At 37.1% G+C, this 25,939-nt stretch overlaps 1 protein-coding gene across 1 annotated transcript in view; it reads right to left on the bottom strand.

Moving 5' to 3' along the window:
- Window positions 1-661: 661 nt before the first annotated feature.
- The window catches only part of TTC39C (tetratricopeptide repeat domain 39C), a 36,715-nt gene continuing 11,437 nt past the window's right edge, over window positions 662-25,939 (bottom strand). The window contains exons 3-14 of the mRNA XM_030266098.4: window positions 24,723-24,851; window positions 23,642-23,756; window positions 19,862-20,216; window positions 18,275-18,443; window positions 11,727-11,820; window positions 10,784-10,891; window positions 10,214-10,323; window positions 9,444-9,567; window positions 6,341-6,438; window positions 5,339-5,443; window positions 3,847-3,885; window positions 662-3,212 (exon numbers count right to left, since the gene is read on the bottom strand). Of these exons, the coding sequence (XP_030121958.4) occupies window positions 3,123-3,212; window positions 3,847-3,885; window positions 5,339-5,443; window positions 6,341-6,438; window positions 9,444-9,567; window positions 10,214-10,323; window positions 10,784-10,891; window positions 11,727-11,820; window positions 18,275-18,443; window positions 19,862-20,216; window positions 23,642-23,756; window positions 24,723-24,851 (1,536 nt within the window). The 3' untranslated portion in view covers window positions 662-3,122. The remainder of the gene's footprint in view (window positions 3,213-3,846; window positions 3,886-5,338; window positions 5,444-6,340; window positions 6,439-9,443; window positions 9,568-10,213; window positions 10,324-10,783; window positions 10,892-11,726; window positions 11,821-18,274; window positions 18,444-19,861; window positions 20,217-23,641; window positions 23,757-24,722; window positions 24,852-25,939) is intronic.

Here is a 25,939-nt window from a genome sequence, read left to right as displayed (position 1 = left end):
CTAATGAAAGTGCTTCCTACCACTGTTGGTGTTTCCTAATTGCTGGAAAGGGAAGTTGAGTGCTGTACAGGCTGCTCTGCTTTCACCACACTGCAAGGTTTGATCAGCCTTACACCAACCTAACACCTGCTCTTGTTCAGACTTCAGCAGGTACACAGCAGTTCTTAAACACAAGTACAATCAACGGCTGGAAAGACAATCACATTGTTGCAAACTGGAAAGCAATTCACTACAGCATTTGGGGAATTTATTTTAGGAATAAAGCAAACTAGAATATGAAACAAGCATTCAAAGTCAGAGAAGAAATTAAAGTGCTTGCTTTAGAGTAAATAAGAAACACTTTTCAAAGGTGTAGGAATGCAACAAATACTATTGTATGTGCTTCTTTTTCTTCAGTGACAAACAAGTGAATTGATGTCTTAAAAATGTACCTTAAAGCTCATTCACTGTATGGTTGAGCTCAACATGATAAAACTCACTTGCTAATCCAGGAGACAGTATGGAAGAAAAAAGGCTGGAGGTAACTGCCGACTAGAAAACTTTGTTACAGAGTCACTTAACATCCCAGAAGTCTTCCCAGTACTTGGTATCATCTTGTTCCACCAAACTTCTAATAGAGGCCACTGATTAGAAGTCAAATTCAAGAAGCAAAGGAACAAAATTCATGTCCACATTTCTTTTAATTTTACTCAGAAATATAAAAGTGCAAGTTCTGTAAATTAACAACATTTACAGTACATCACAATAAATATGCCACCTTGTGACATCTAAAAATTCTAGTTATTTATCTGAAATGAGTTGTACTGAGATAAAAACTGCATCAACATCAACAAAAAATACCTGTCCCAGTAAAGATGGCCTTAATATATTAATTAGCAAGATGCATATTCCATTATTGCTATTAGACCATGCCTCCGAGTTCCACTGTATAAAAACTTACTAGTTTACACAAAAGACCATTATTTTTTTTTTCTCATCACAGGCACAATCTAACTTAAAAAATAACTTTGCCATATACAGTGTAGGAGGGCCTCCTATGAGGAGAGGGGGAAAATAAAGCAATTAATACAGAAACATACAGTTGTGATGATTTGCTAAGCCCACAGGAAAGCTGCACTTTGCACAGAGTTATTGAACTGTTACATGAACATATAATGTCTTTCTATACCCACTCCTGGCCTGGTGAGAACAGGTGAGGCCTTTTAGTAAATTTACTACAATTTTCTAGCTACCTCCAAGTATGCAGACTCTAAATATCCCAACACAAATTGCATGCAGGTGCTTTGTGTCCTGAACAGCCAAGTCTCACATCATATTTTAAGGAGTGTATTTAAAAAGAATTTTGCCAGTAGCTGCACCATTCCCAGCCATTTACCCAGAACAGACTGATTGAAAAACATTAGAAGTAAGATAGGACAAAATAAGATTTCAAGTACATTAAAGCCCATTTTTAAAATAATTATTTGAACTCTAAGCAGTCACTATATACATATACAATATATCATTTTCTACTCAATATTTATTTGGATTGACCAAATAAGGTTGAACACTCATTTATGACTCAGTATTACTGTTGAAGTGGAACACCTAGATTATAGAAAAATAAAACTGCTTTATAAAGAGTTCCTCCTCTCTTTCAGGAAGTGCAACAGAAGTGTTAAACTGCTCTAGGAATGCCTTTCATAGCAGAACTGTGTCTTTCTAGAGAGAAATAAAAGTGTCTCAACTATTTTATTTGGCCTACCAAACAGGACATTACTTCTCTCCTCCATATCAGTCTTGCTTTAGATGTAACCTCAAAAGCAAATCAATGAAGGTCAGGTGTGGGCAAAATCTAGAACTTTGGCAGCAGGCTCTACAAAAAGGTAATAAGAAACAAACAAACAAACAAAAAGCTTAAGCTAAGGAACTGTTTAAGGCAACCTGACCAAAGTAAAGATAAGGCTTTTGGAAAACTACTTCCAAGGATATCCAGTTTTCTTAGCTTTGCAAAGTAACATAATTCAACTAACTTTATGGTCAGATTTCCATTCATAAGCTTCTTTAAAAAATATTTACCTTCCTAGAATATTAGCTGAATATAAAACATAAGGAAATACTACACATTACAGACAAAAGTAAAAAAAAAAAGTTACAGATAAGCACACTGATGGTCAAGTATTAAAAATTATATGGTCATGACAAAAGTTTTAGGATCTCTGAGGTATTTCAATTACTTAACACCACAGGCTTGAAATACTAAACAGAGACTGAAGATATTGTAATATTGGTGTAACTACCAAAGCAGTTTTGTGGGTTGGCATTTTTTTGGTTGCGGGTTTTTAAAATACCTTTAACGGTCACTGCTATAAGGATCCAGCAGCTTGATTGAAAAACACGTAAAATCTTAGCATGATATTCAGAATATAAGAGCCAAAATAAGAACTGCCCAAGCAGTAGCTGCATGTCAAAGTATTTGTCTGGAATGTACCAGAAGCAAAGAACTTAAATATTGACATCATTGATATCACAAATATGAGCTGGGTTGGGAGGAAAGGGATATAGAACAAAAGGGGGTGAGAGGTTTAAAATTCACCATTAACCATCATGAGGTAAGTGGCAAAAGCCACTAAAATTTAGTAAGATCTGCTTTTTGTGGCTGAACAGTTTTCCTCCTCTTCCTGTGTGCTGGCTAATACTTGGAGAAAAAGGAGTATTCTGACCACTTCCAACTTCAACATTTAAACCAATTACTTATATTGCATTATTCTAATCAAACCAAAAGTGTTCCTCCTGGAAAATTTTAGATGTAGATCTGTTTTAAAAGGTAAAAATCAACCTTGCCAATGTTGTTGAAGCAAATCATGTGCTTATTTAGGCTCACCCACAGAGTTACAAGTAATTGTGTTCAGCTTGGTTTAAACAAAATAAAAAATGAAGAGTTAAAAACACAAGGTCACTTAACCTTCTTCCTGGTTGTTTACCTTTAGTTAAAATTGTAATGTTTTTATTCAGCCATAGTAGGAAAGTGTCTCTGGCACAAGTGGTTTTCAGAAGAAAAGCTGGACTTCCCAACAGCTCTTTCTTCTGCTTCATCCTAAAGTGTAGGAACTGTGGGAAAGGACAGCAAGCCTTCCTGACAGTCACTGTGGAACCACTTCCCTTAGAGAGGCTAAGGCTGCGTGTATGCGGACGTGCAATCTGTTCTCAAAGTCATAGCCAGTAAATTCCTCCTGGGGGGAAAAAACAAGGAAAAAAAACCCAAACATATACCTATTAGCCTCCTTCACTTCAGGATATGCAGATAATCTTGCTATTAATGCTTAAAAAATCATGTTACAAAAGAGTCCAAAGAAAATAGGTGAACTGGCTACTGCATGTAACAATATCCCCACATTACCCACAGCAAAGGAATTATTACAGAAATTCCAAGTTGGTAAAGAGGGCAGATTGAAGCACATACAGTTGAAGAGCACCTGAAGGGTTCTACTAACCCAAAAACTCCAGAAAATCCCAACAGGCCCAAGGCAGGAACCAGTTGGAACAGACAAGGAATGGAGAATTGCAATTTTCAAAATTTTTGTAGCCAAATCTTGGTTGAAAAACTTATCAAGGTTCTAACACTTGCAAGAGCTGTCAGTGATGTGGGCTCTGTGTGATGGCTGGCCTAGTACCACATACCTATGAAGCACACATAAATGTGTAGCATGCGCATTAATACACGTCTACATGACAGGAGTTGTAGACTACAGGTGAGGGACACCACCACTTAACACCCACTCCCCCTTCCCCAAGCCCTTGAAAACAGAACCACACAAATGCACTTTCATCTCAGACAATTAAATTAGAAAATGCCTTAATTTTTACCTTGGCTTGGAGCAGTAAGGTTTTGCCTCTTGGCACAGTCTACAGAAAGACAAACATTGCATTGGAAACACATCACAAATGTTACAGAAAATACTTTAAGTAAATGAGCTGGTGAGACCGGAGTAACATCTCTGCACCTTTCCCCTACCCTATCCCACTTTATTGAAGTCAAGCATCTCATTTGCTGAGCGCCACAAGAGGGAGTTTCCTCCACATCCTTCACATGCTAAACATTACCACAGCTCCTCCAGCTGAGCCTCGTTCAGCCCTCAAATACTCTACATGAAGCTCATTCAGTTATTGTGTGCACACACTGCATGTAAAGCAGGAGGAAGGAAGGACTGCTCTCACATTCTTCAAATCTTAACATATCTTCACTACCCACATTTTTTGGGTTTTTTTTAGACACTTGACATGATCAAATTTAAACATAAACGTGGAAAGAAGGCAACAAGAACTGTTATGGGATTCAGAGCTTCCTTCCAGGCTTCAAAGCCCAGTTCTAAGTCTTAGGGCAGCAGGTTTTTCAAAAAGAAAATTAGTTTTAAAAGCATTTTCTAGTTCTGTCCTTTGTCATGATAATTGTCTTTATTGAAAGATTTTCCTCTTCTTCGCCCTTTAAGAGGAAGGCTCAACTTAACTAAATATGACAACACACAAACAACTGAAAACAGAATCTTAAGAAGATGAGATACTATCAGCCCACTTCTTCATAAACCACATACAGTGAAGGGGGAGTTCAAGTGACTACCCTGTAACTACTTCCCCCCTAACCTGCCATCTGATTAATGACACAAGGTGGCATAAACTCCAAGGACTGGGGTTACACATCTGAGGAGAGAAATGGCACCAAGAGTGCTGCACAAGCTGTTCTGGTTTAAGATTCTCTGAGGTAGGGTATGTGCAAAGACCTGGACAATAAATGTACTGTCAGCCAAGCCATTTGGACAATCTCAAAGCCAGGTGGATTATTTTCTTCCACATCCTGAAGAACGAAGCCCTCACTACTCAGGGTGGAAGTCAAAATGCCCACACAATCAGCTTTAATGGAATTTAAATGACTAAAAAAAAATACTTGCTATTTTAGGAAGGCATCAAATTCTATTTGGAGAGAATAAGTACAGGTGAACTTTGAACGGCATCCAACAGGATATTAAATAGGTGGGAAAAGGACCCTAGGCATCTACCAGACTAAATACCACCTTCAGAAAAGAAATCCCTGCTTATCCAGGGCATTCTGGTGAGGCCTTTGTTGCCACTAGCAGCAGGAACACTCTCAATATTAAAAAACTAAGACATTGTGATCTAAAACATAATCCATTTCTTGGACTGAATCCCCCACAAAGTTGTACGTTTCTTTATGGTACGTATAAAAAAAATTTTTAAAACTTCATATTGACAATCACCTACAAACTTTGTTTCATTCTTTGCATGGTAGTATGTTGACTCCTTCTACTACTTTTGTAAGTTTAAAAACAGGTAATTGTATTACCTCTGGATTGTCCAACAGGATACAGCCGAGTTCATAGCAAGCATATGGCTGGACATACAAGTTGCTTTGACGGCAGAGTTCATCTTTAGCAGCTCGCTGAAAGTACTGTAATAATGAAAGAAAAAAAAAGAAACCAAAGCCTGAAGAGGTATATTAAAATTTTCTGGCTGTTACTTCCAAACAATGCAGAAGCACCATTCAACTTTAATCTGTAGAAATTAGCCAAAGCTAAAATGAGAATACATTAAAAATGTGCAATGGCATGGATTCCTACAGCACTGCTGTATCAAGGCAAAATTATTAGTTTGGATTTTTACCAAGTAGTATAGTGACTGATTCAAGAGTTTTCCTATTTCATAGTGAAAAAAATATTACCTTTAACAAGAAACCCTGACATCAAAGATGAAGTATCCAGATTATTTAAGGTATGTTTGAGAGAAATGGGGTAAGGGAAGGAGGGTTTAAATCCAGCGTCTTGCTGCTTATATGACTAACATTCTATTTTGGGGAGGAAAAAGGAGAGTTGTACCTACAGATCAAAACCTAGAGTGGTGGTAAAATTATCCTTTGGTATGTGCTAATAATCAAACTCCTCTCTCTAACATGTTCAGAGAAGAAGCAACAAACCTATGCCTTCAAAAGGGCAATCTCCAAGATACTTTTAAAAGAATACATTTTCTCTGGGGGACAAAGTACATGTAGCAATGCAAAAACTTTTCTCTTATTCTTCCTAGCTTCCTCATAACTCTTGTTACTACAAAACACCTTACTGCCATGTTCATTCAACAAAGCCAATTACTTTCACAGCACAGAATATAATGAAGACATTTTAAATCAGAAGATTTTAAAAGAAACTCTATTAGAATTCACAAACCACAATGATCAATGACACTGAAAAACTAATTACTTGCTTAACACCCTTACTCAAAAGTATTCACTGTTTTAAAAATAATAGTTTATAAAAGTAATAATAAAGGTGGAAATTACCATTTAACTACTTACCTGAACAGCATCTTCAGAATTTCCTAAACATTTGTGTATGGCACCGAGAAGCAAATTCCTCAAACCAGCAGCTGATGAATCATCCACATCATGACAAGCTTAATGAAAAGATTCCAGTAAACAAGGTGGACTGAAATACTTTCTTAGACAATAACTGATCTACATTGTCTTTTTAGTCTGGTATTTAAATATTGCCAGAAAAAGGAGATGTTATTAACATTAACAGAAAGCCAAGTAAGTTGTTTTCTTTTAAATACAACCATTCTGTATGGACCTCATCAAGAAGTCTGCCACTCATGAGAGCAATTCCTAACAGGAATGAATGGGTTGAAGTCAAAGGCAGTTAGTGTGTTCCTCTCACAAAAGAAGGACTGATCTTTACTGGTCTTTGAAATATCCACAAAAAGGTAAAATTAAGAAACAATCATCTCATACTGGTGTTACAGAACACTGGTTAGTCCCACATATTGAAAGAAAAATACACAGACCAAGTTAGAAGGAGCACAGGGGAAGCAATTCAGACAAACCTGACTTTTTCTGAACTGAACCCAAGTGACAGATGCACAAAAATTTGTACTGGACTTAAGAATCCAGCCTAGAGTGTTTTGGCATCACAATTCTAAGTGATGATGGGAAGATAAGGTTAATTTGCCAGACCTCAGCTGGTCCACAATCTGGGGACAGACTGTGCCTCAGCTGAGTAGTTCTCAGTTTCCAGGAAAAACTGAATCACAATGCATGGAAACCTTTCTAAACGAATCAGACTCCATTTTGATCAAGCTCATTAGTGCCAGCTCTGCTAAATCAAGGTGAGTTCCATGAGGAGCCATTTGCACTTGCCCACACCAGCACCTCCTCCAGAAGGAGAGAGTACAGGGCTTTTCATCCTGTAAGTGCTGTGTCTGAAGCAATGCACCGACTTAAACATTTTGCCTCATAGCATAAACCCTGCCAGATCGTAATCAGCTCTGCATTCACAACACAGATAATCCACAACCCAAAGAAGCCACCTATGGATAACCATAAGGTGGCTTCATGAAGTATTTGGATTGTCATTTCTTGTGTGGATTACAAGTTATAAATTATTTGGCATTTTACTTACAGAGATGCAAGTGGATGCAAATTAATTCCTTTAAGTCAAGTTCTAGCCCTGAGGAAAAGCCTGGAAATCCACCCCAACAAATTACAATCCAATTGTTCATGACAAGAGGAAACAAATGTGGGGATAAAACCTCCCTATTATTCATGTTTTTGAAATACACATAGGTGCAAGAATAACACTCACTGCACAGAAAACCTTCAACCAGGGATGGCTGAAAGGATGGCAAACATATTCGTCAGTGTCAAACTTACAAGCAGTGTATCTTTGAATTTGAACCTATACTGCTATTTCACATTAAAATGTGAACCACTGACTGGAAGCTTACACAAGGGAGACCTACACTGCCTCTGACTGTGCAGGAGAGAATACAAACTCCTTATACCCTCTAAAGTTGACAACTCTAAAGGTAAACGACAGCCAAAAAAATACTTGAATTTATTTTGATCAGTAAATAAATGAGTAAGTAAATCTGATTTTAAAGCCTACCATTACCTTTCTGACTAGAAAACTAGGAATCTGACTATAACCCACTGCCATCGCACAAATTAAATGGACAAGTTATCTCAAATTAAAACTGGAACAAACACCACAACTAGTCCTGACTCTTGATTTCAAGACTGGAGTTTTCTACCATAACATGAAAATTGTGTACAGTCCCCAAAATTCCATGATTACAAAAAAAAAAAAAAAAAAAAAAGCACCCCATAGCAGACAATTTTTGTTTTGATTTCTAAATGAGCAAGTAATTATCAGAGGATTTTAGAATGGTTTGGGTTGGAAGACACCTTAAAGACCATCTAGTTCCAGCCCCCTCCCATAGGCAAGGACACCTTTCACTAGACCAGGTTACACAGATTCTCATCCAGCCTGTCTTGGCACACTCACAGGGATGGGATATCCACAGCTTTCCTGGGCAATCTGATCCAGTGCCTCACCATCCTCACAGTAATTACTTCTTAATATCTAATCTATATCCACCTTCTTTCTGTTCAAAGCCATTCTCCTGTGTCCTGTCACTCCCCTCTCTTGTAGAAAGTCCCTCCCCAGCTCTCTTACAGGTTCCCTTTAAGAACTGAAATGTTCTCTAAGGGCTGCCTGAAGGCTTCTCTTCTCCAGGCTGAACATCCCAAAATCTCTCAGCCTGACCTCACAGGAGAAGTACTCCAGTGCTCTGATAATCTGTGTGTTCCTCCCCCGGACCCACTCCAACAAGTCCATGTCTTTCTGGTGCTGAGCACCCCAGAGCAGGACACAGCACTCCAGGTGGGGTCTCACCAGAGCAGAGGGGCAGAATCACCTTCCTGGACCTTCTGGCCACATTCCTTTTGATGCAGCCCAGGATGCAGTCAGTGGGCTGCCAGTGCATATTGCCAGGTCATGTTAAGCTTCTCTTCAACCAGCTTGAAACTGTTTGCAGAATGCGAATAAGAGTGATTGCTGGATGGAGTAAGAAGCACTGAACACTTAATGATACACACTGCTACCACAAGCTTCAGATGAGACACCTCCAAGTCAGCTGGAGACTAAGGAAGAAGCAACCACTCACCACCAAGAAGTTCTCAGGACAAACAGAACACCTATCATGTCATAAATAACCTCACAAGCTACCTATTTCGTCTTAAAAGAAAACTGACATGCAGAAATGAACACGTAATTCTAGTTGCTTTCTATTTTGTTGCTAGGTTTAAGTAAGTTACGTTTTGCTTAGTGACAGTAACTTTTGCTTAGGAACAATCATGCTATTGTTTCATTTTAAACAATGATTAACAAACAGCTATACTCAGCAGTCAGTTACAACTTCTCCCAAAAACTTGTAAAAATGAAGCATTAGGCTGAGTCATAAAAGGTCACTATTCTTTTGTTACTCACCCGTACTTTGCTATGACACATGCACACAAGTTAAAATGTTCATGCTACTGCTATTAGCTACTCCACATAACAGCATAAAATCATACAACTCATTTTAAAATGTAAATAAATAAATCAAGGAGCCATATATACCTTGACTCATATGCTGTAAGTTCGAGAGGGAACAGTTTGGAAGGGCTTTCCATAAGTATAACACTTCAATGGATGCCAGGACACAGAGCTCTTTGGTTGGTATTTGTTTCCTAAATCTATCTGCCTGCAAAATGCAAGAAAAAAGGAAGGGAGATCCATAATTTTTTCCTTTAGAGGGAGCACGATATTCACAAACAATGTATCATAAACACTAATTTTAACTCTTTTATAAAGTCACCCAACAATTTTATGAAAATAAAGTCAGTGGTAACTTAGCCTAAAGATTTTAAAACTAAAAATCAAAAAATTTAAGGGCTTACATATTAATAAAAATTAAAATCTCCTTGTATGCAGCCTGACTGGCCCAATACACACTGACTGGATGCTGAAACAGTACCAGCTGCAAGATCACCAGTTGAGAACTATTTCCTAGACAACTCCTAGCTCTCAAAAATAACTAGGGCTTTCACAAACAAGACAAGATATAAAGGAGTAAGGAAGGCAAAGCTAGAAGGAAAATTACCAAAGCAACTACAGTATCATGTACTTTTATCTTTAATAATTACTTTAGCTGTAGAGTGAATATCTACTTCCCATTTCCTTTGTTAGGTCCTTCAAATTACACTATTCTTTTTCCACCCTATTCCTTCCCACAAATTTTACAGAAGCAAGACAGTAGAAAAGAGATACATCCTGCTAAAGAAAATATTGATTTAGAAACTGAACTGTCGTCGGTGTACCAAAGCAAGTCAGCCTAGGCAAAACCCAACCTTTTTCACTGAAAATTGTTCAATCTGATTGTTTTTTCTTTTGAAAAGCTTCTGAACTTCCTTGAACACATTCTGAGCACCATTGACATCACCAGTGGCTCCCTGACACACTGCAAAAATACAGAAACAAAAATACATTAACAGTACTGGGATATGAAACAGGAAAAATTAAGATTAGATATCATATGATCACAGAGAAAAACCTCCACACGTTCACTTCCAGAAAGTTATCTAGATTGAGGATTTGACCAGCACAGTAATCTCAACTCCCCCAGGAGTTCATTACCACGTCAGTTCTACTTTTTATAGCCATTAAAGGAAGTAATAGCACCAAGCTTGTGAAGTAGTAATATCTATCTACATGGAGAGGGGTGTACAGACAGGCAGGTACATGTATGAGCCTGCAAGTGCTCGTTATGGAAACAAACACAATTGTCCAAGTCAAGCCTGGCACAAAGCCGCTTGTGCAGCAGGCACTACATGCACCAGCAAGTTTCCCAAAAGAAAACAGTGCCAAAACCCTACCACATCACTGACTTACCCTTTCCCCAACACCCTGGATATACTCACCTGCTGTTAAATAAGCATAGTAGCACTGGGACCACCTGGATTCATTTTTAAGCCTTTCGAAGGATTCAAAGGCGTCTTTGAAGTTCATTTCTATCATGCTGCACCAACCTAAAAGCAACACTGATTTAACCTTGGGGGAAGTACAGCAGTTCAAACTCAGTGTCAACATTATTGAAACACACAGTTCTGTTGTGTTTGCTTTGTTATGAGAGCTGGAGCATGTTTAACAACTATAAAAGCAACTGGAAAATTAAAAACAAAACAAATTACATACATATAAAGTCTGGTTTAAATTTACTGGGACATTTTGAATTAGAAGATTCCATAGGAAATAATGAACCCACATTTCAGAACAGGGACAAAATTATATATCAAAAGCTCTCATTTTTAAAATTTAGATACTCCATTTTGTATGATGTTGAAACTTACAAAGCTACTACTTTTTCCATTATTTTCTACTGTGACAAGATCCCATTTAAAGCTTGAAGCAACCTGTCTTCTGCACTATAGTCTTGTATGCAAATTAAGACCATATATCATATCCTGCTATTGATAGAAGGAAATTAAAACAAAATACAGACCCTGCAAACTTTGAAGCTTCATTAAACTGATTAGTTTTTGGCACAGAAATGGCGAATCCATAGACAAGTCAGATTAATTTATTTCTAATATTAAATAATATTTCATAGGTTAACAGTCTGCCCTTGATTCCACAGTCAACTCTCTGATTTTGCATCACTTTGTACTTACAGATACTTTTATTATGAAAAAGTGCTGAATTCTACTTGTCTAAACAAGATTATTATAACAATTTACCCAAGACAAAGGCTAGTAATCTAAAACCTTTTTTAAAATCCTAGTAAGAAGTCTCCAGTTTGTTTACTGAAGCTGCCAGTCAAAATTTGAAAGTGAGCTATTTATGGTGTAAACACATCCAACGTACCTATTTCGTATAAGCAGACATGCTGAATCTCCCTTTGGTCTGTTGCAAGTTCCAAAGCAGTATGAAATGAGGTCAAGGCACTATTAATTTGACACTAACAAAGGTGAAAGAAAAAGAAACAATTCAGACACCTGAGATTTAAAATTTGTTGGATAATTTAAGATTGATATAGAAAAGTTTCTTTTTTCTATTTCTTCTAATAGGTAGTTAATAAAAACTAGAGTAGTTTAATAGTGTAATAGTAGCTAGGTCAGATCATGTCTCCACCGTCAACCTTAAAAATCAGTGACTATATTACTCCTATGTGCTATTAAGTCCAAAATTAATTTGGTTTGAGCAGTAAGCTTTCAAGTTATCTCACTTCTACTTTTACTAGTCCTTCCACCTTTAAAAATCACATTTTTAACATCTGCTAATGAAACTTAGCTTTCTGCACAAGAGGATACCTTTAGTGTTTGATTTCATTTATTTTGAACTTTTCACCTCCTCCCATATGCCTCAGAAACCCCTTAAAGCAACAGCTAGTAGAGAATTCATAAATGCTGCATGACACGTAAGAAGATAAAAAAGCATATGAGAGAAAAAGCATTTTGATAAAATCATTGGCTAACAACACCTTAGCAAAAAGAGCTGACATTTTTCTAATAACTAGAATGATAGTTCTTTTGACTACCTAGTTTTCCCAGTCTGGGATGGAACTTCTCCCTATCAATCATTATGGGAGGGAATGAAAATCAGTATTTAATTAAATATACTATATATTCCAAAACAGCCTATACCAGCTTTAATACTGTTCCTGCATTTATTATCACATATATCATAATTTAAATAACATAACAAATTTTAAGCCTCTCTCTGCTAACTAAGCAGGTGAGCAAAAGAAACCATCTATGCCATCATAACTGAATTCAAAAACTCCTACAAAAATCTGCAGCATTGTAGCTTAAGTCCAGGCATACAAAGAGCTCCGAAATGATTGTATTAGGTTTTCTCCTTTGTCTCATCAGGGAAAACTGATTTAGTTGCTAAGGAATGATTTAACTGTAAATAATACACATTGCATCAAGACAACACAACTGCCTGCACAGGGAGCCACAGCTGTATGAATATAAACACTGTACACTTGGAAAGTACAAAAGTGATTGAAATAAGATGCTTGTTGGCAAGGCAGAAGAATATACAACACAGAAAGACAGGTGGGTTATATTTGCCCTCAGAATTGTCTGGGAGCCTGAGCCAGGTGCTCTTTATTCATGCCTGTAGCAACACATTCTCTCCACTACACATGACTCCACTGACGCTGCTTAACCCAAACATCACAACTTCCCGGAAAGTAACTGCTATGGGTCCAGTCTTACAGAAAAAATAAAATAAAAGAACATCAGTTTAGAACTTTATTTCTGTGCTAGGTATTCAAAAGCTCTGTAAGTCTATGTTCTCAGTGCTTCTGAGGAAAACAACAAAAAAATAAAAAAGAGAATCTAAATATTTAGTCCTCTTTAAAGATACACTTCCTTCTAAACCCCTAACCTTTCTGAAATAGAAATCACTTATTTCATACAATGACTACTGGCAATCAACTCATTGTCTGTAAACCTGCTTGGGGCAGCATAGGAAATACTGACCACCTAGCAGCATACAAGTCCAGTTTGTGGAATATTCAAATCTTCTATAACCCACCTCTCTAACTCTAGATCTCTCACATGTTTTGACATCTGCCTAAGTTCTCCTTCAGCATCCAGCTCATTTAAGTATGTTTCTGGGACATTAATTAATAATTAAAGTTTCAGTCATCTCAAGGGACTGCAGCAACATCCTGGAATATGAATTACTACTCTTGGTATTCATTCTTAAATTAATTACTTTCTGTTTACTGCTTAAAAGAACAAACAAAAATAACTACAAAGTCCTAGGAGTCTGCAAGTGTAACATCCTGGCTGCAACTGAAATTGATGCTCTTGAGATTTATAAATATATATACACACACTTGTAATTCCTTCAATAGGCATCACTGACATCTCTTTTGGACATAATACAAAGACAAAAAAAAGACCAACTCATAAAATATGTAGTATACAGAATTACAAAACCATAAAGAGGATTAATAAACTGAATGTGAGAAGCCTAGTCTTACATTTCTGGACTTCAGATTAAAACTAAAAGCACCCCAACCAAACAACTAAGCATCTACAGAGCTTACCAAGACAATTCGGCTTCCCAAGACAGCATGCATTTCCCCAGAGCTGTTCTGAAATCTCAGGACACTTTCCCTCTGTCAGAACTCTCCATTCTCAATCACCACTCTGAATTTATAAAGCTTTTAAGATGTCATGCTCAGAAATACGGCAAAACCAAAAATCAACTTCTAAAAGCTAACAATTTACACCAGAGACCATTATATGGATGTTTCAAAAAGTGTATTTTCTATTCCTTAGCACACTAAAACCTACTTTTCCTTAGACAAGTCACAAAATCAAACTAGAATAAAACTAGGATATTGTATTTTATAGGAAAAAGTAACTAGAAAAGTCAGCACAATTCCTGAAAACAAACCCTGATGTTACGCATGATCTGCAATTTGTTTTACTTTAGACACTACTGTGATTTTCTTCCAGAAAGCTCATTTAAGACTTCTCAATACTTGTTATTACTCTCGTCCTCAGTCTGCTTTTCTGTCTCATACCCTTAAACCCTTAAATAAGAATGATGGTGCTGATACCGTAACATCTACAAAAGGTAACTAAAAAAAAAGAGTGCTTGTAGGCATTACATTTAAGCACATTACCACTGCACATTTTCTGCAGCCTGCTCATCAACCACAATTTAGCACACCTGAAAGCACCACTGGTGTTCCACCTGTCAGCTGAAGTATTTGGTACTTTTTCCTTTAGACTATTTACATGCACCTACACCAATGGAAAATACGTGTTAAGCCTCAGAACCTGAGGGGTTTTTGGAAACCAGAGATTTCCTGTTGTTTATATGTTATATATATATATATATATATATATATATATAAAGGCAGAAATATGTACCACATAATCACAAATCAAGCACAGAAATGTCCACAAAAGCAGTCTTAGTGAATTACACAAAAGTCAGTACAAATGCTACTTTCAATACACAGTCTCTTAACCTACTCTTTGGAAAGAAAAAAGACATTTGATCAACCTAGCAGAGCAACCTTTAAATTTCTGGAGCACTTTCATTCCAGTCTTCCCAGATCATCCTTCTTTCTTTTCCCTTAACTCACTCAATTCAATAGTCTCCAAATGCTTTCAGACGTTTCTCTCAAAAATGTGAATCTGGGAAAAGAAACATGATAGATAATCTGCTCCACATTTATCACACCTGTAAAGCTACTTCTTCAAAAACTGAAGTCTGCTAAGGGTTTTAGTGACTAATATCCATTCATGCTCTTTGGGGCACAAAGCATTGTTCATCCCCATGCTGTTCATTTGTCTTCTATAGACAGGAAGGTTTCACAGAGACAGTGCTTTCTCCTTGACTGCCTTCCTTGGCAATTTTCTCCTTTGTCAGATCTGTGTCTCACTGACCAGTCCTGAATTACTGCTCCTGCCTTTTGAACAGTTTCCCTGTTTCCAAGAGTCCATGGGCTGAACTGTGCTCCTTACTGGTTTTTTCTCCATAGAAAAGACACATACACACAGTATAAAGGCTACCTAATGGAAGCTGAATTTACCATCAGCTGAAAGCTACAAAAAATGTATGCAGGACCACAAGAAAAAAAATGGATGGACTGAGTGCTAGCAGGCCCTAATACAAATACTACAACCATAAATGGAACACACAAGGTCTTCTGAGTAACATCTAAGGTGCCTTTTATCCATCTTTACTATTATATTGTGTCACAGAACTATTAACACATGACATGTAAAAGAAGGACTCTTCTTTTACGTAAGCTACAGCTTATGTACATAAGCTTCAGTTCAAGGCATAGTTTTAAGTGCCTACAGGTTAAAATACAACTCTAGTAAGCCACCTGGAATAATATCCTATGCCCACTGGAAAGAATTTAAGCCTAATTGTGCACTAACAGTTTCAAGGAAGGCCAAATAAGCACTTCCTAGGCTTTGCAGGAGCTGTCCTCACCCACCTTAGAAATGAGGAGGAAATTATAACTCAGCATTTTAGCCTGTAATGTGAGAGTGTCTGTGCATTTCTAGTTCAGAACCACAGAATCATTTAGCCTCCAAGGTCAGCCCAACCTTTGACCAATCATCACCTTGTCAACCAAACCACATCCAGTCACTTCCTGAATACCTTCAGGGACAGTGATCCCACCTCCTCCATGCACAGTTTGCTCCAAAGCTTAACAGCCCTTTCTGTGAATAAGTTACTCCTGATCTCCAACTTGAACCTCTCCTAGCTCAGCTTGAGGCCATGTCCCTCATCCTCACTGCCTAGGAGAACGGATTGATCCCCAGCTGGCTCCACACTCTTTTCAGGCAGTTGTAGAGAGTGATAAGGTCACCCCTAAGCCTCCTCCTCTCCAGACTAAACAATCCCAGCTCCCTCAGCTGCTCCTCAAAGACTTGTGCTCCAGACCTTTCACCAGTTGTGTTGCCCTTCTTTGGACACACCAACAACCTCAATGTCTGTCTTGAACTGAGTGGCTCAGGACTGGACACCACTCGAGGTGAGGCCTCACCAGTGCCCCACACAAGGGGGCACAGCCACTGACTTGGCCCTGCTGGACACACTGATATGCAATGGATGCTTTTAAGACCAATGTCCAGATTCAGGACATGTGTAACCACAAGTGTGTAATGCAAAAGCACAAAAGCCCAGAGCAGCTCCCCATGCCATTGCCATCAGTCACATTCCTTCCTTTACTATTATGACAACAGCATTTCAGCAAATTAAGCTGGAAAAGTCCTACCAAAATCCAGAAGAGCCCATGACACTTAAACAATATTCAGACACAGCAAAATCTCTGTGACAGGACACCACTTGGAACAAAGAAATGATGGGAGGAGGGGGAAGAGACTACTGAATGGAAAAGCTCTCATAAAAACACACACATGAATAGCAAAAGGACTATTTAATTCCTGCCATCCACCAAAAAGTTTTCTGCTGACTAAGGGCATGGGTACACAGCATAATGCACAGCATTCTGCCTGCCTGAGTTAACTTAGTTAACATGGCCATACTGTCTCCACTCACTTGGAGTTAAACTTCACTATCTCCATACAGTATCTGTGCATTAAATAATGCAGTAAGATTACATTTAAACAACTCTCATTTGAAATATTACAGTTCTTCAGAAAGGGACTGACTACACAAAACTGACTTTTCCCAGAAATATATCCTCTTTCTTTACACAGACACTTGATTTTTTAACAATTTATGTTTAGACTTTTGCCATAACTTGCCCTGAAAGTCAGAAGACTCATCCGAATTTTATTCCTTTTTACATTAAAATACCAAGTTATACCCTGCATTGATTGTGTAGTGATCCCCAAAAAAATTTATTTTTACCATAAGAATGGAATAGGCATATAAATGAATAAAATCCACTAAGGTCTTTCCTACTCAGGCAACAGCAATACTTTCCCAAGGGCAACAACTCGCCCGTGACAATGTAATTCCCAAAATGCACCACTACTTTCAAGAAGACAGGAAAAAAAGAAAAACAACATTCAAATCCCAGGCAGGAATATGCCTGCAAATCTGAAAGGGCACTGAAGCCTGTTCCTCTGTTCTGTTACTACCTCTATGAAAATGCTGAGCTACATCTGAAAGACTTAGCTGCAAATCTAGCAAAGAACAACCACCAATATCAACATCTCAATTAGCTCTTGTAATGATAATGTTGACATGAAGGGTTTGAACATTCTGGGCTTCTGCTTTTGTGTTAGGTTTTCTGGTTCAAGTAATTGCTCAGAAAATATTCTGGTCTGATAAAAGCAGCAGCTAAGAGCCGAGTAGTACTTCAAACAGACTCTTTTGAGAATAATTCAGCCAAAATCCACAAGGCTGTTGCACTGTTTTAATAATGCTTTGCAATAGCATTCACAAACACATTTCCAGTGAAAACATTTCTGCTCAGGTCAGAGCTCACCCTTAGTAACAGAAAACATCCTGGTGTAACCTCTGAAAAGCAAAGTAGTTATTTAAGGAAAACTACAGCAGAGAATTAGCTGTATATGAACAATGCATAAAACAGAGTGGAAGCTAAATACTATGTACTCAGCACATAATACTCAATTTTAGCTTGACAAGCAAAACTGAAATAGCTCAAGAAATTTGAGTGGCCAAATGCACTTCCTTTCAGCAGAGTTGCAGAAGTATCAAGTAGCTGAAAAATAATTTCAAATTGTCATTAATTCAGATAGATCTATGGATGAGCAAGGTTTGCATGTGAACTTGAAACTAGGAAGGACTTAATCCAATCATTCTTATCTTTCCACGTACCTGTATCTTTAGTCACAATCTGCTGAAGCTTGCACAACTCATTCACATCAGAAAAACATAAGAAATTATCAGGAGGAAAAATCAGTCTAAAGGATGAAAATGTGCAATACCTCTAATCGCTGTATCCTTCCCTTGAAGAACATGAACAGAGAAGAATTTGGATATGCAGATTCTTTTTTTGCAAGAATTTCTTTTGCCTCCTTCAATCCTGCCTTGTTATCACTGCCATCAAGGGCAAAGAAGGGACGAACAACTGTGTGGTACCACAACAGAGCTAATCTAGAAGAAATTTTAAGAGTAAAAAGGATTACAGCTTGTAAACAGAAATTTAAGGATAACATTCAACACAGACAAACTTTTAAATTATTCTAGAAGACAAAGATAGATATGAATCTTGTATCATAAAATCTGGCTTTATACTTTAAACAGAATACTACTCTCATACATCAACATACTCCTAAACTGCACCTGAACATACAATTCAGAGCACATTACACAAAGGCAAAGAAACAACTGAGCTCATAGCATCAAAGCAGTTGAGCTTTTAGAACTCAGTAGATTTTAGAAAGAAAAACCCACAATAAAATTTTGAAAACTAACTCTTCACTAGAGAGGGAAACAAAAAGAGGCAAAAAAAACCAAACCAACAACAAAAAAAACCCCAAAAACCCACAAAGAACAAACAAACAAAAACCTCAAAACCAAACAACAAAAAAAGCCCGGACAAAAATCAGCAAAAAGCCCTGAACACACACCAGCAGACACTCTTGAAATCAATGTGAAAAAGAAATACATCCTGTGTTCAGAAGAGTAGATATTTACATGACCTACATCACTCCTGGAAACAAAGGCAGAGCACAAAGATTTCCAAGACTATCTGAAGGAGGAAACATTCTCCAAATATATCATTTTTCTCCCCCAGAAAAGAGAAAGAACAACAGGAATATTTAATCCTAAGCTTTCTGAATCAAACAGAATTCCAAGTCTTCTCCCAAAGAAGAAGAAAGTTCAGCTCTACTGTCATGTTTCAAAATTGACACCTGATGGTACCTGCAGTAGGTCCAGTAAAAAAAGCATTAATTTTTATATAATGGAATAATAAAGCCATTTATGAGGGCAGTTTAAATTAGGTCTGGTCAATCCTTCAGCTCTTGAAAAGAACAGAGCACAGTATGAAGTCTTGGGAAAAAGAGTACACAAAAAATACTCCCTTAAAAATACTATAAGGAACATCTCATTTTACTGAGACGCTAAAACAAACAAAAAAAATTTAAAACAATTGAAAATTGTTTAGTGTAAGAAGTAAGAAAAAATTTCTAAATGAGACCAGTGACTCATACTAAGTAGTATGCTCTCCACAGCAGAGAATGTAACTCAGGTAAATTCCATACAGCCTTCAGGGGGAGCTTTTATTTACCCTGATGGCATTCAAATTACAGGACATTAGAACTGCAGGTACTAAAGAATACAGCAAAATACTGACCCAAACCCCAAATACATGTAAATAATTAACAGCAGAGATCTCATACATTAGTGAGTGATGAATTTACTAAACCATGGTATGTTGAACAACAAACTACCAGTTTATTTTACCTGCTGTTGTTTCCTTTAAAGCAACTTTTTGGTTTTGACTTTTTCCCAGTTACTTACTTTTAGTACTAAATTATCTACCAAAGCATTTCAATATAGCTACTCACGTAGCTAAAGGGGCCTTCATGTCCTTACTTTCACTTGCATACATCAGTGAGGAAAGCCCCTGTAGGCGGTCTCCAGGAAAACCCAGCAGGTTGATGATTTTGAGCAGGTTTGGGGGCACCATGGATATGCAAAGATGAAAAAGTCCATATCCAAAGCTAACAGCACCTTTCAGTCTGTTTAGCGAATCCTCCGTTACACCTTCTGCAGCAATATGATTATCATTTGCAGCGTCAGAAGTCAAGGATTCCTGAGTTGTTTTCTTCTGATATATTTCCTGAAGTGTATTAATGTCCGTATAGCACTTATTGTAAATTTTCCAGGCTTTTCGGAGTATCCACCCACCTTTTATGTACGCTAAAAAAAAAACAAGGAAGAAAGAAATACTTCAAGGACATATTTCAGAAGCGGAACATCCTGAGTAGTAAATGCTATTTTCCAAGCCCAAGATGCTCTCTCTATTTGCAACAACTTAGCGTATAAAGGATTTTGTAATAGCTACTGTTCCCTCAGAGAGGTCTTGCACAGTGGGCGCTACAAACTTCAGTGTGTACAACCACAGACTTTACAGCAGCACACAACACAAAGGCAGCTCTGGTCAGCAACGCAGCAGTACAGCTGTCAGAGAGAAAGAGAGCAATCAAAGAACCTACTGCTGAATTTTGCTCCACTACAGGGTGCAGACAAAATGGCTGCCTAGCAAACAGAGAAAAGCAAAACTCCTAAGAAATTACACCTCTCCCGCTTAAGCCCAAATTGTGTTAAAACACAGTTGATGGGAAAATACCAAGAAAGCCTTTTCCTTTGGGTTGGACAGTAAGATTTTCAACATTATCGCTTCCCTGCCCTTCGCATGAAGACAGTGTCCTACAATTAAGGAAAAGAAAACCAACACCAAAATTACATGGTTTTAAAGTATTTTTCAGTTGCCTAACTTCCTCAATTTCAAAAGCAACGTGGGTACCTGAATTTCCCTAGAAATTTGGTCTTGGGCAATCTTGTTTGAGAATGAACATTCTCAGTCTGTGATCTTTATAGCAGGGCAAAGAAAGGCCTGACATCAAAAGAGGAAGATGTTAAATTTGCTTATTTACACAACAATCATCTTTGTTATAAGCACACCCTTTAACAATGGTAAGTGTACAACATTAAACAAATGGAGAATATCCTTGCACACATTCGCTGTAAAAACACACACCAGCATTTTGGCTGTGACAGGGCCCTGAGAGTTAGGAACTGCTGTGACAAAGACTAACTAAAACTAAAATAAAAACATGGTTATAGCAGCAGTATTCTAAACAAACATAGCCAGATTGGCAAAGATAAGTGTTATAACTAATGCCAGAATTAGACCATAACAGGTGGAGTGTGTCAAAGAAAAGCAAGATGCTATTAATACCAAACAACTCTATAAAAGCCTTTGATGCCTTTGACAAAACCCCTCCCAAATCACAAAAAAAGCCCAACATTTCTACATCACAGACTAGACTGTCTCTTTTTAGATTCTTGTTATATGAAGAGGGCATGAAGCTAGTTTGATAGTCTTAAAAAACTGTACTGAAAAATTTAAATTCTCAGTTATGACAGAAGGGTTCTGTCAACATGAACTTGGAAGTATCAAAAAAAACGCAATGAAGCCTCTCTCTTGAGTATTAAAGCATTAGATTAAAATATGAAGCCCCCAACTTTCATTCAGTTGCATTACAAGACAAACATTACTCCAATTTTAAGGTCACTTTTGGTGGCACAGAGTACTTTAAAAGTTATGTGGTTCACCACAAGATGAGTGCTCACACAACTATGCACAACAATGCAGCACAGCAGTAATAAGAAAATTCCACATTTTACCTATCCTACAGGTAATTATTCTGCCAGAGCTAACCACTGTGTTTCAATGCAAGCATGAAATGGAAAAGATGTGGTATGGTGGAAGAAAAAAAGTACAGTTTTATGCTTTGCTTCCATTGGTGTGCTGTCACTAAGAGTTCACTAACACAGCATAACCATAATTTATATGATGTGGACATACCAATATAAAATTATCTAAAAAATTAAACCAAGGAATTTCTGACTTTTTAGATATAAAAGTTAAATCCAGCCAAATCACTGAGTTGATTTCCCATCATGAAAGCAGTCAGACCCATGACAACTGTGGTAAATACTAAGAGAAGGTAGTTCAGTATTGCCAGGAGAAGCTAATGTCATTTGGTCTGCCAACAACTTTATGATGGAACTATTTCTAATACATCCATGAGGGTGGAAAAGAAAATATAAAATGTGTTAGGCATGTGAGAAACCAACTTGCGTGGCATCATATGCTTCTTGTCAAACTGTTCCAGGAAGAAAAACACAAGGAATTTTTCTCCCATCCACTGATCAGAAATATTTGTCTCCTGGGGCTTCTTATGAAATTACACTAATTTCAATAATCTGGATGCTATTTCTGTGCAGAAATACAATAAAAACAGAAAATGTATATACATAAACAGAAAGATAATATACTTTAAAACACAAAATAATGGATCCAATAGCTCAGCAATGTCAGTAACTACCTGTCACTGAGGCAGCATTTAGCTGCTTGCAATTTTAACTAAAGACTTCAGGTGTATTTTTTGCTCAGTAGAATAACCCAAATATATAGCATGTTCTGCAATTCTCTACTACCCACTTCAGTTCTCTAAGCTGCAGACAAGAGAGAAAGGGAACAGACACCACCTTCAGTTACAGCCAACCCAGTTATGCAGCTGCAGAATACATACTGAAAAAAGCTTCAAGAGGGGGGGAAAAAATAACCATCACAAACAAAAACCCAGAACTGCATTAAAAATAGCAAGAAAACTTTTCTGCAGCACAACACATAAAGTAGACAGAAATATCTCCTGAATTTTTGCTGACAAGAACCAAACATTCTTGATGCCATAGCATGGAATAAAGCAAGTCTGCACATCACAGAAAGCATTATATACTTGACTGAAAATTTTAAGTGCTATTTTAAATAAACTGATTGTTATTTCCCCATTTCCTTTCAGCTGATCAGCAAGCAGAGTTTGGTCCGTCTGCCATCTCTCAGTCTCCATTGATTTGGTAGGAACCTGAGATATACTCCCACTTTCTATATGACCTTGACCACAGTTTCTATAAACTTAGAGATAAAAGCATGTTTTAAGATTGTGCAAGAGATGCAGGAATGTAAGAAAACATCAGAAACAGCTCTGAAGTTGAAAGGAAGGGTCTGTATTCAACACGACAGGAGTACCCTCTTTGGCATGCAAGGACACACTCTGGTGACCAGAGAGCAAGAACTGATTCAGCAGTTCCATGTTCAGCACATTCATTTAAAATTGCTTTCATTGGCACTTTGTCACCTCTCTGTATTGTCATGAACAGAATACATATGGAACATCAAGATTTTCCCAGTGGCCTGGATTTAATAGCCTCTTTTATCTTGCAGGCCACAAAGCACACAGGTGCTACCCATCTCCATCCCAACTCCTCCAACACCTCTATGATAACATGCAAACTTGTCTAAGGAGAACCGATTGAATACTGTTATTGGTATGGAAAAAGGAAAAAAGCCCAAATTTGTAGCAATCCATCTCATTTTTCACCACCACCTACACACAGGCGGAATACCTCTGTAAGTGTACCAGTCTTGAAATGTTTCAAATGGAACTGCGCTTACAAAACAATTCCTTTTACTGAAAGTCACATGGTGATTTAATGCTCAAGCTTTATAAAAAAGACATGTTAAAATATATCTAAACATGAAAGCCACAGCACACCTGATAATTCTTGTTTCACAAACGAGAGCACAGCCAAGTAAACTTGACAGTCTGCTACAATTATTTGTCTTTGTAGGCGATCTATCATGGATAGAGTAGATTTTCGTCCATCAACCTGTTTGGAATATATAAACACAGAGCACAGTAAAATATTAATGAAGATAATACACAATTTTTGTCTAAATCTGAGAAATTGAAAAATCCAAAATTAACTGCAAGTGGTAGTACTGCTACTAAAATAACTCAGCATTTTGAAGTTCAAAACTACAGAAAAATTTCTCAGATTATCAAGCAAAATCCTACTTAGCAGGGAAATCTTACACATACACTACCAGTTATTTTCCCCAAGGTTCTACAAATTGTCAGAACATATTTAAATGTTATTTAATTATTACTAAATGCATAAGACATACAAATAACAGATATTAGACAGGAAGATCACAGAAAAGGGTGTAGGACAAGTGGCAGGGTAAATACAGCACCTCTTAAGAACAGAGAGTTAAGTACTGCAGGTTCAACACTTTTTACCTAGCAAACTAAGCACCGAAGAAAAATGGCTTCTTTTTCTGCTGTGTCACACTTGGCAGGCTGCTCACTGGATGCTTCTATACAACTACTTTAACTTGTTCTGAGTCTCCATGCTTTATTCTTCCTTTATTATTTAGAATGAAAAATCTAAAAAAGGAAGGAAAATTCCCTAGGAATATGCCTGGCTAACAGCAATCTGCAGCCTCCATGTCACAACTTTTGAACATTACTAGAGCATGGAAGAATTAAAGTTAGCCTGAATTAGACAGGCTACAAGCTTTCTGAAACAATTTTATTAGGTCACAAACTTTGCATGTTCAGGAAACAATTACTAATATCAACAAAACCTGACACATTAGAAGATGTTTTACTCACCTGTGACTAAGTATTTTAGAACAATTAGGAAATGCAAGTAAAATATTTGACTGAATTTCCAAATTTATTATTAATCTCAATGGCTCTTCATATACTAAAAATCATCTTTTCAAGATACAAAGAGGACAGAAAGGAAGTTTCCAGAAAAAATTATTCAATATGCAAATTATGTTCTTACATTCTTTTTAATTTTATTCTTGATTGTTTCTATAACTCCAGCTTCTTCACTTTCACAAAGTTTCTCTGTAGCCTTTAAGTCATCACATGCCAGCTGCATTTTTTCCTCTTCAAATGTCATCATGGCATTCTATTAAAAACCAAGCACATTTGAATTATAAAAATCACAAATACTTTTATTTCTACAAAAGGTGTAAGACAGTAAAATTTTTCATAAAAGCCAGACAATAACACTTTTTAAACTGAAGTAGTAATACACATGTATCAGTGCAAATACTTCTAACACAAAAACACCGAACTAGAAAATTGAGATCTCTAACAAAATTTCAAGACAATCAACTCAGAACCCACTAAGCGCTGACCTCCATCTTAGACCTTCATATACAGTTGAACTGAATGCACTGTCAAATTACTTTAGCAGAAGAAAATTTCCTATACATTCATTTTTAATTTTTGTTATGTAAGGCATGATTTGCATCTGTGCACATATTTGTTTTTATTTATTCATATAAATAGCAGTCCTTCAAAGTCATTAACAATAAGCAGCTATAATAATCTTCAAAATAATACCCACAGTCCCTCCATACGTAAGAAGAAAAAGAAATCACACCTGACTCCAACTACTGAACCAACTGAAAAAAATTTTCAGGACAAGTAACTTCTTTTCTTGGAGCTTATTAAACAAAAGCTCTGAATGACACATGCACACCAAGTGCTGCTGCTATATTTAGAACAGCAGCTAAGCAAGATACTTTCAAGATCCTCTGATGCTGCACTGGTTCAGCACATCAATTCAGATAAGTAAGCCTGAAAGATTCTCTTTTTCCTTTCTCCTCCACACCAACTTAAAAGGAAGCATATGCCCCAGGAGTTTTCCTAACCAGTGTATTTTTCCATATTACATACTAGAGAGAATTCATATTTATTTATTTCACAAATAATGTATCTTTGGCATAGTATAGTCAATTCTGTCTTTCAAAAGGGTTTTACCATAGATAATTTCTGGCAAGATCTAAGATTAAACAGTAAAGTCAGAATAAGAACAGTCTAAAAAAACAAGACCCAAATACTTTCTAATACACCTGCTCAGTTTTTATACATGGCATTATAATTCCTAGTAAGTTATATTAAAAAAGCATTTAACAAACCTAACTTGTTCATTTTGGCTTATTAGTAAATCCATTTATCTCATATATCCAAAATGGAAGCAATGTAAAT

The sequence above is a fragment of the Taeniopygia guttata genome, chromosome 2 (assembly GCF_048771995.1).
Source record: "Taeniopygia guttata chromosome 2, bTaeGut7.mat, whole genome shotgun sequence".
Classification (NCBI taxonomy): Eukaryota; Metazoa; Chordata; class Aves; order Passeriformes; family Estrildidae; genus Taeniopygia; species Taeniopygia guttata.
The sequence above is the reverse complement of the archived record's forward strand: the minus strand, read 5'-3'. Positions and strand labels throughout refer to the sequence as shown.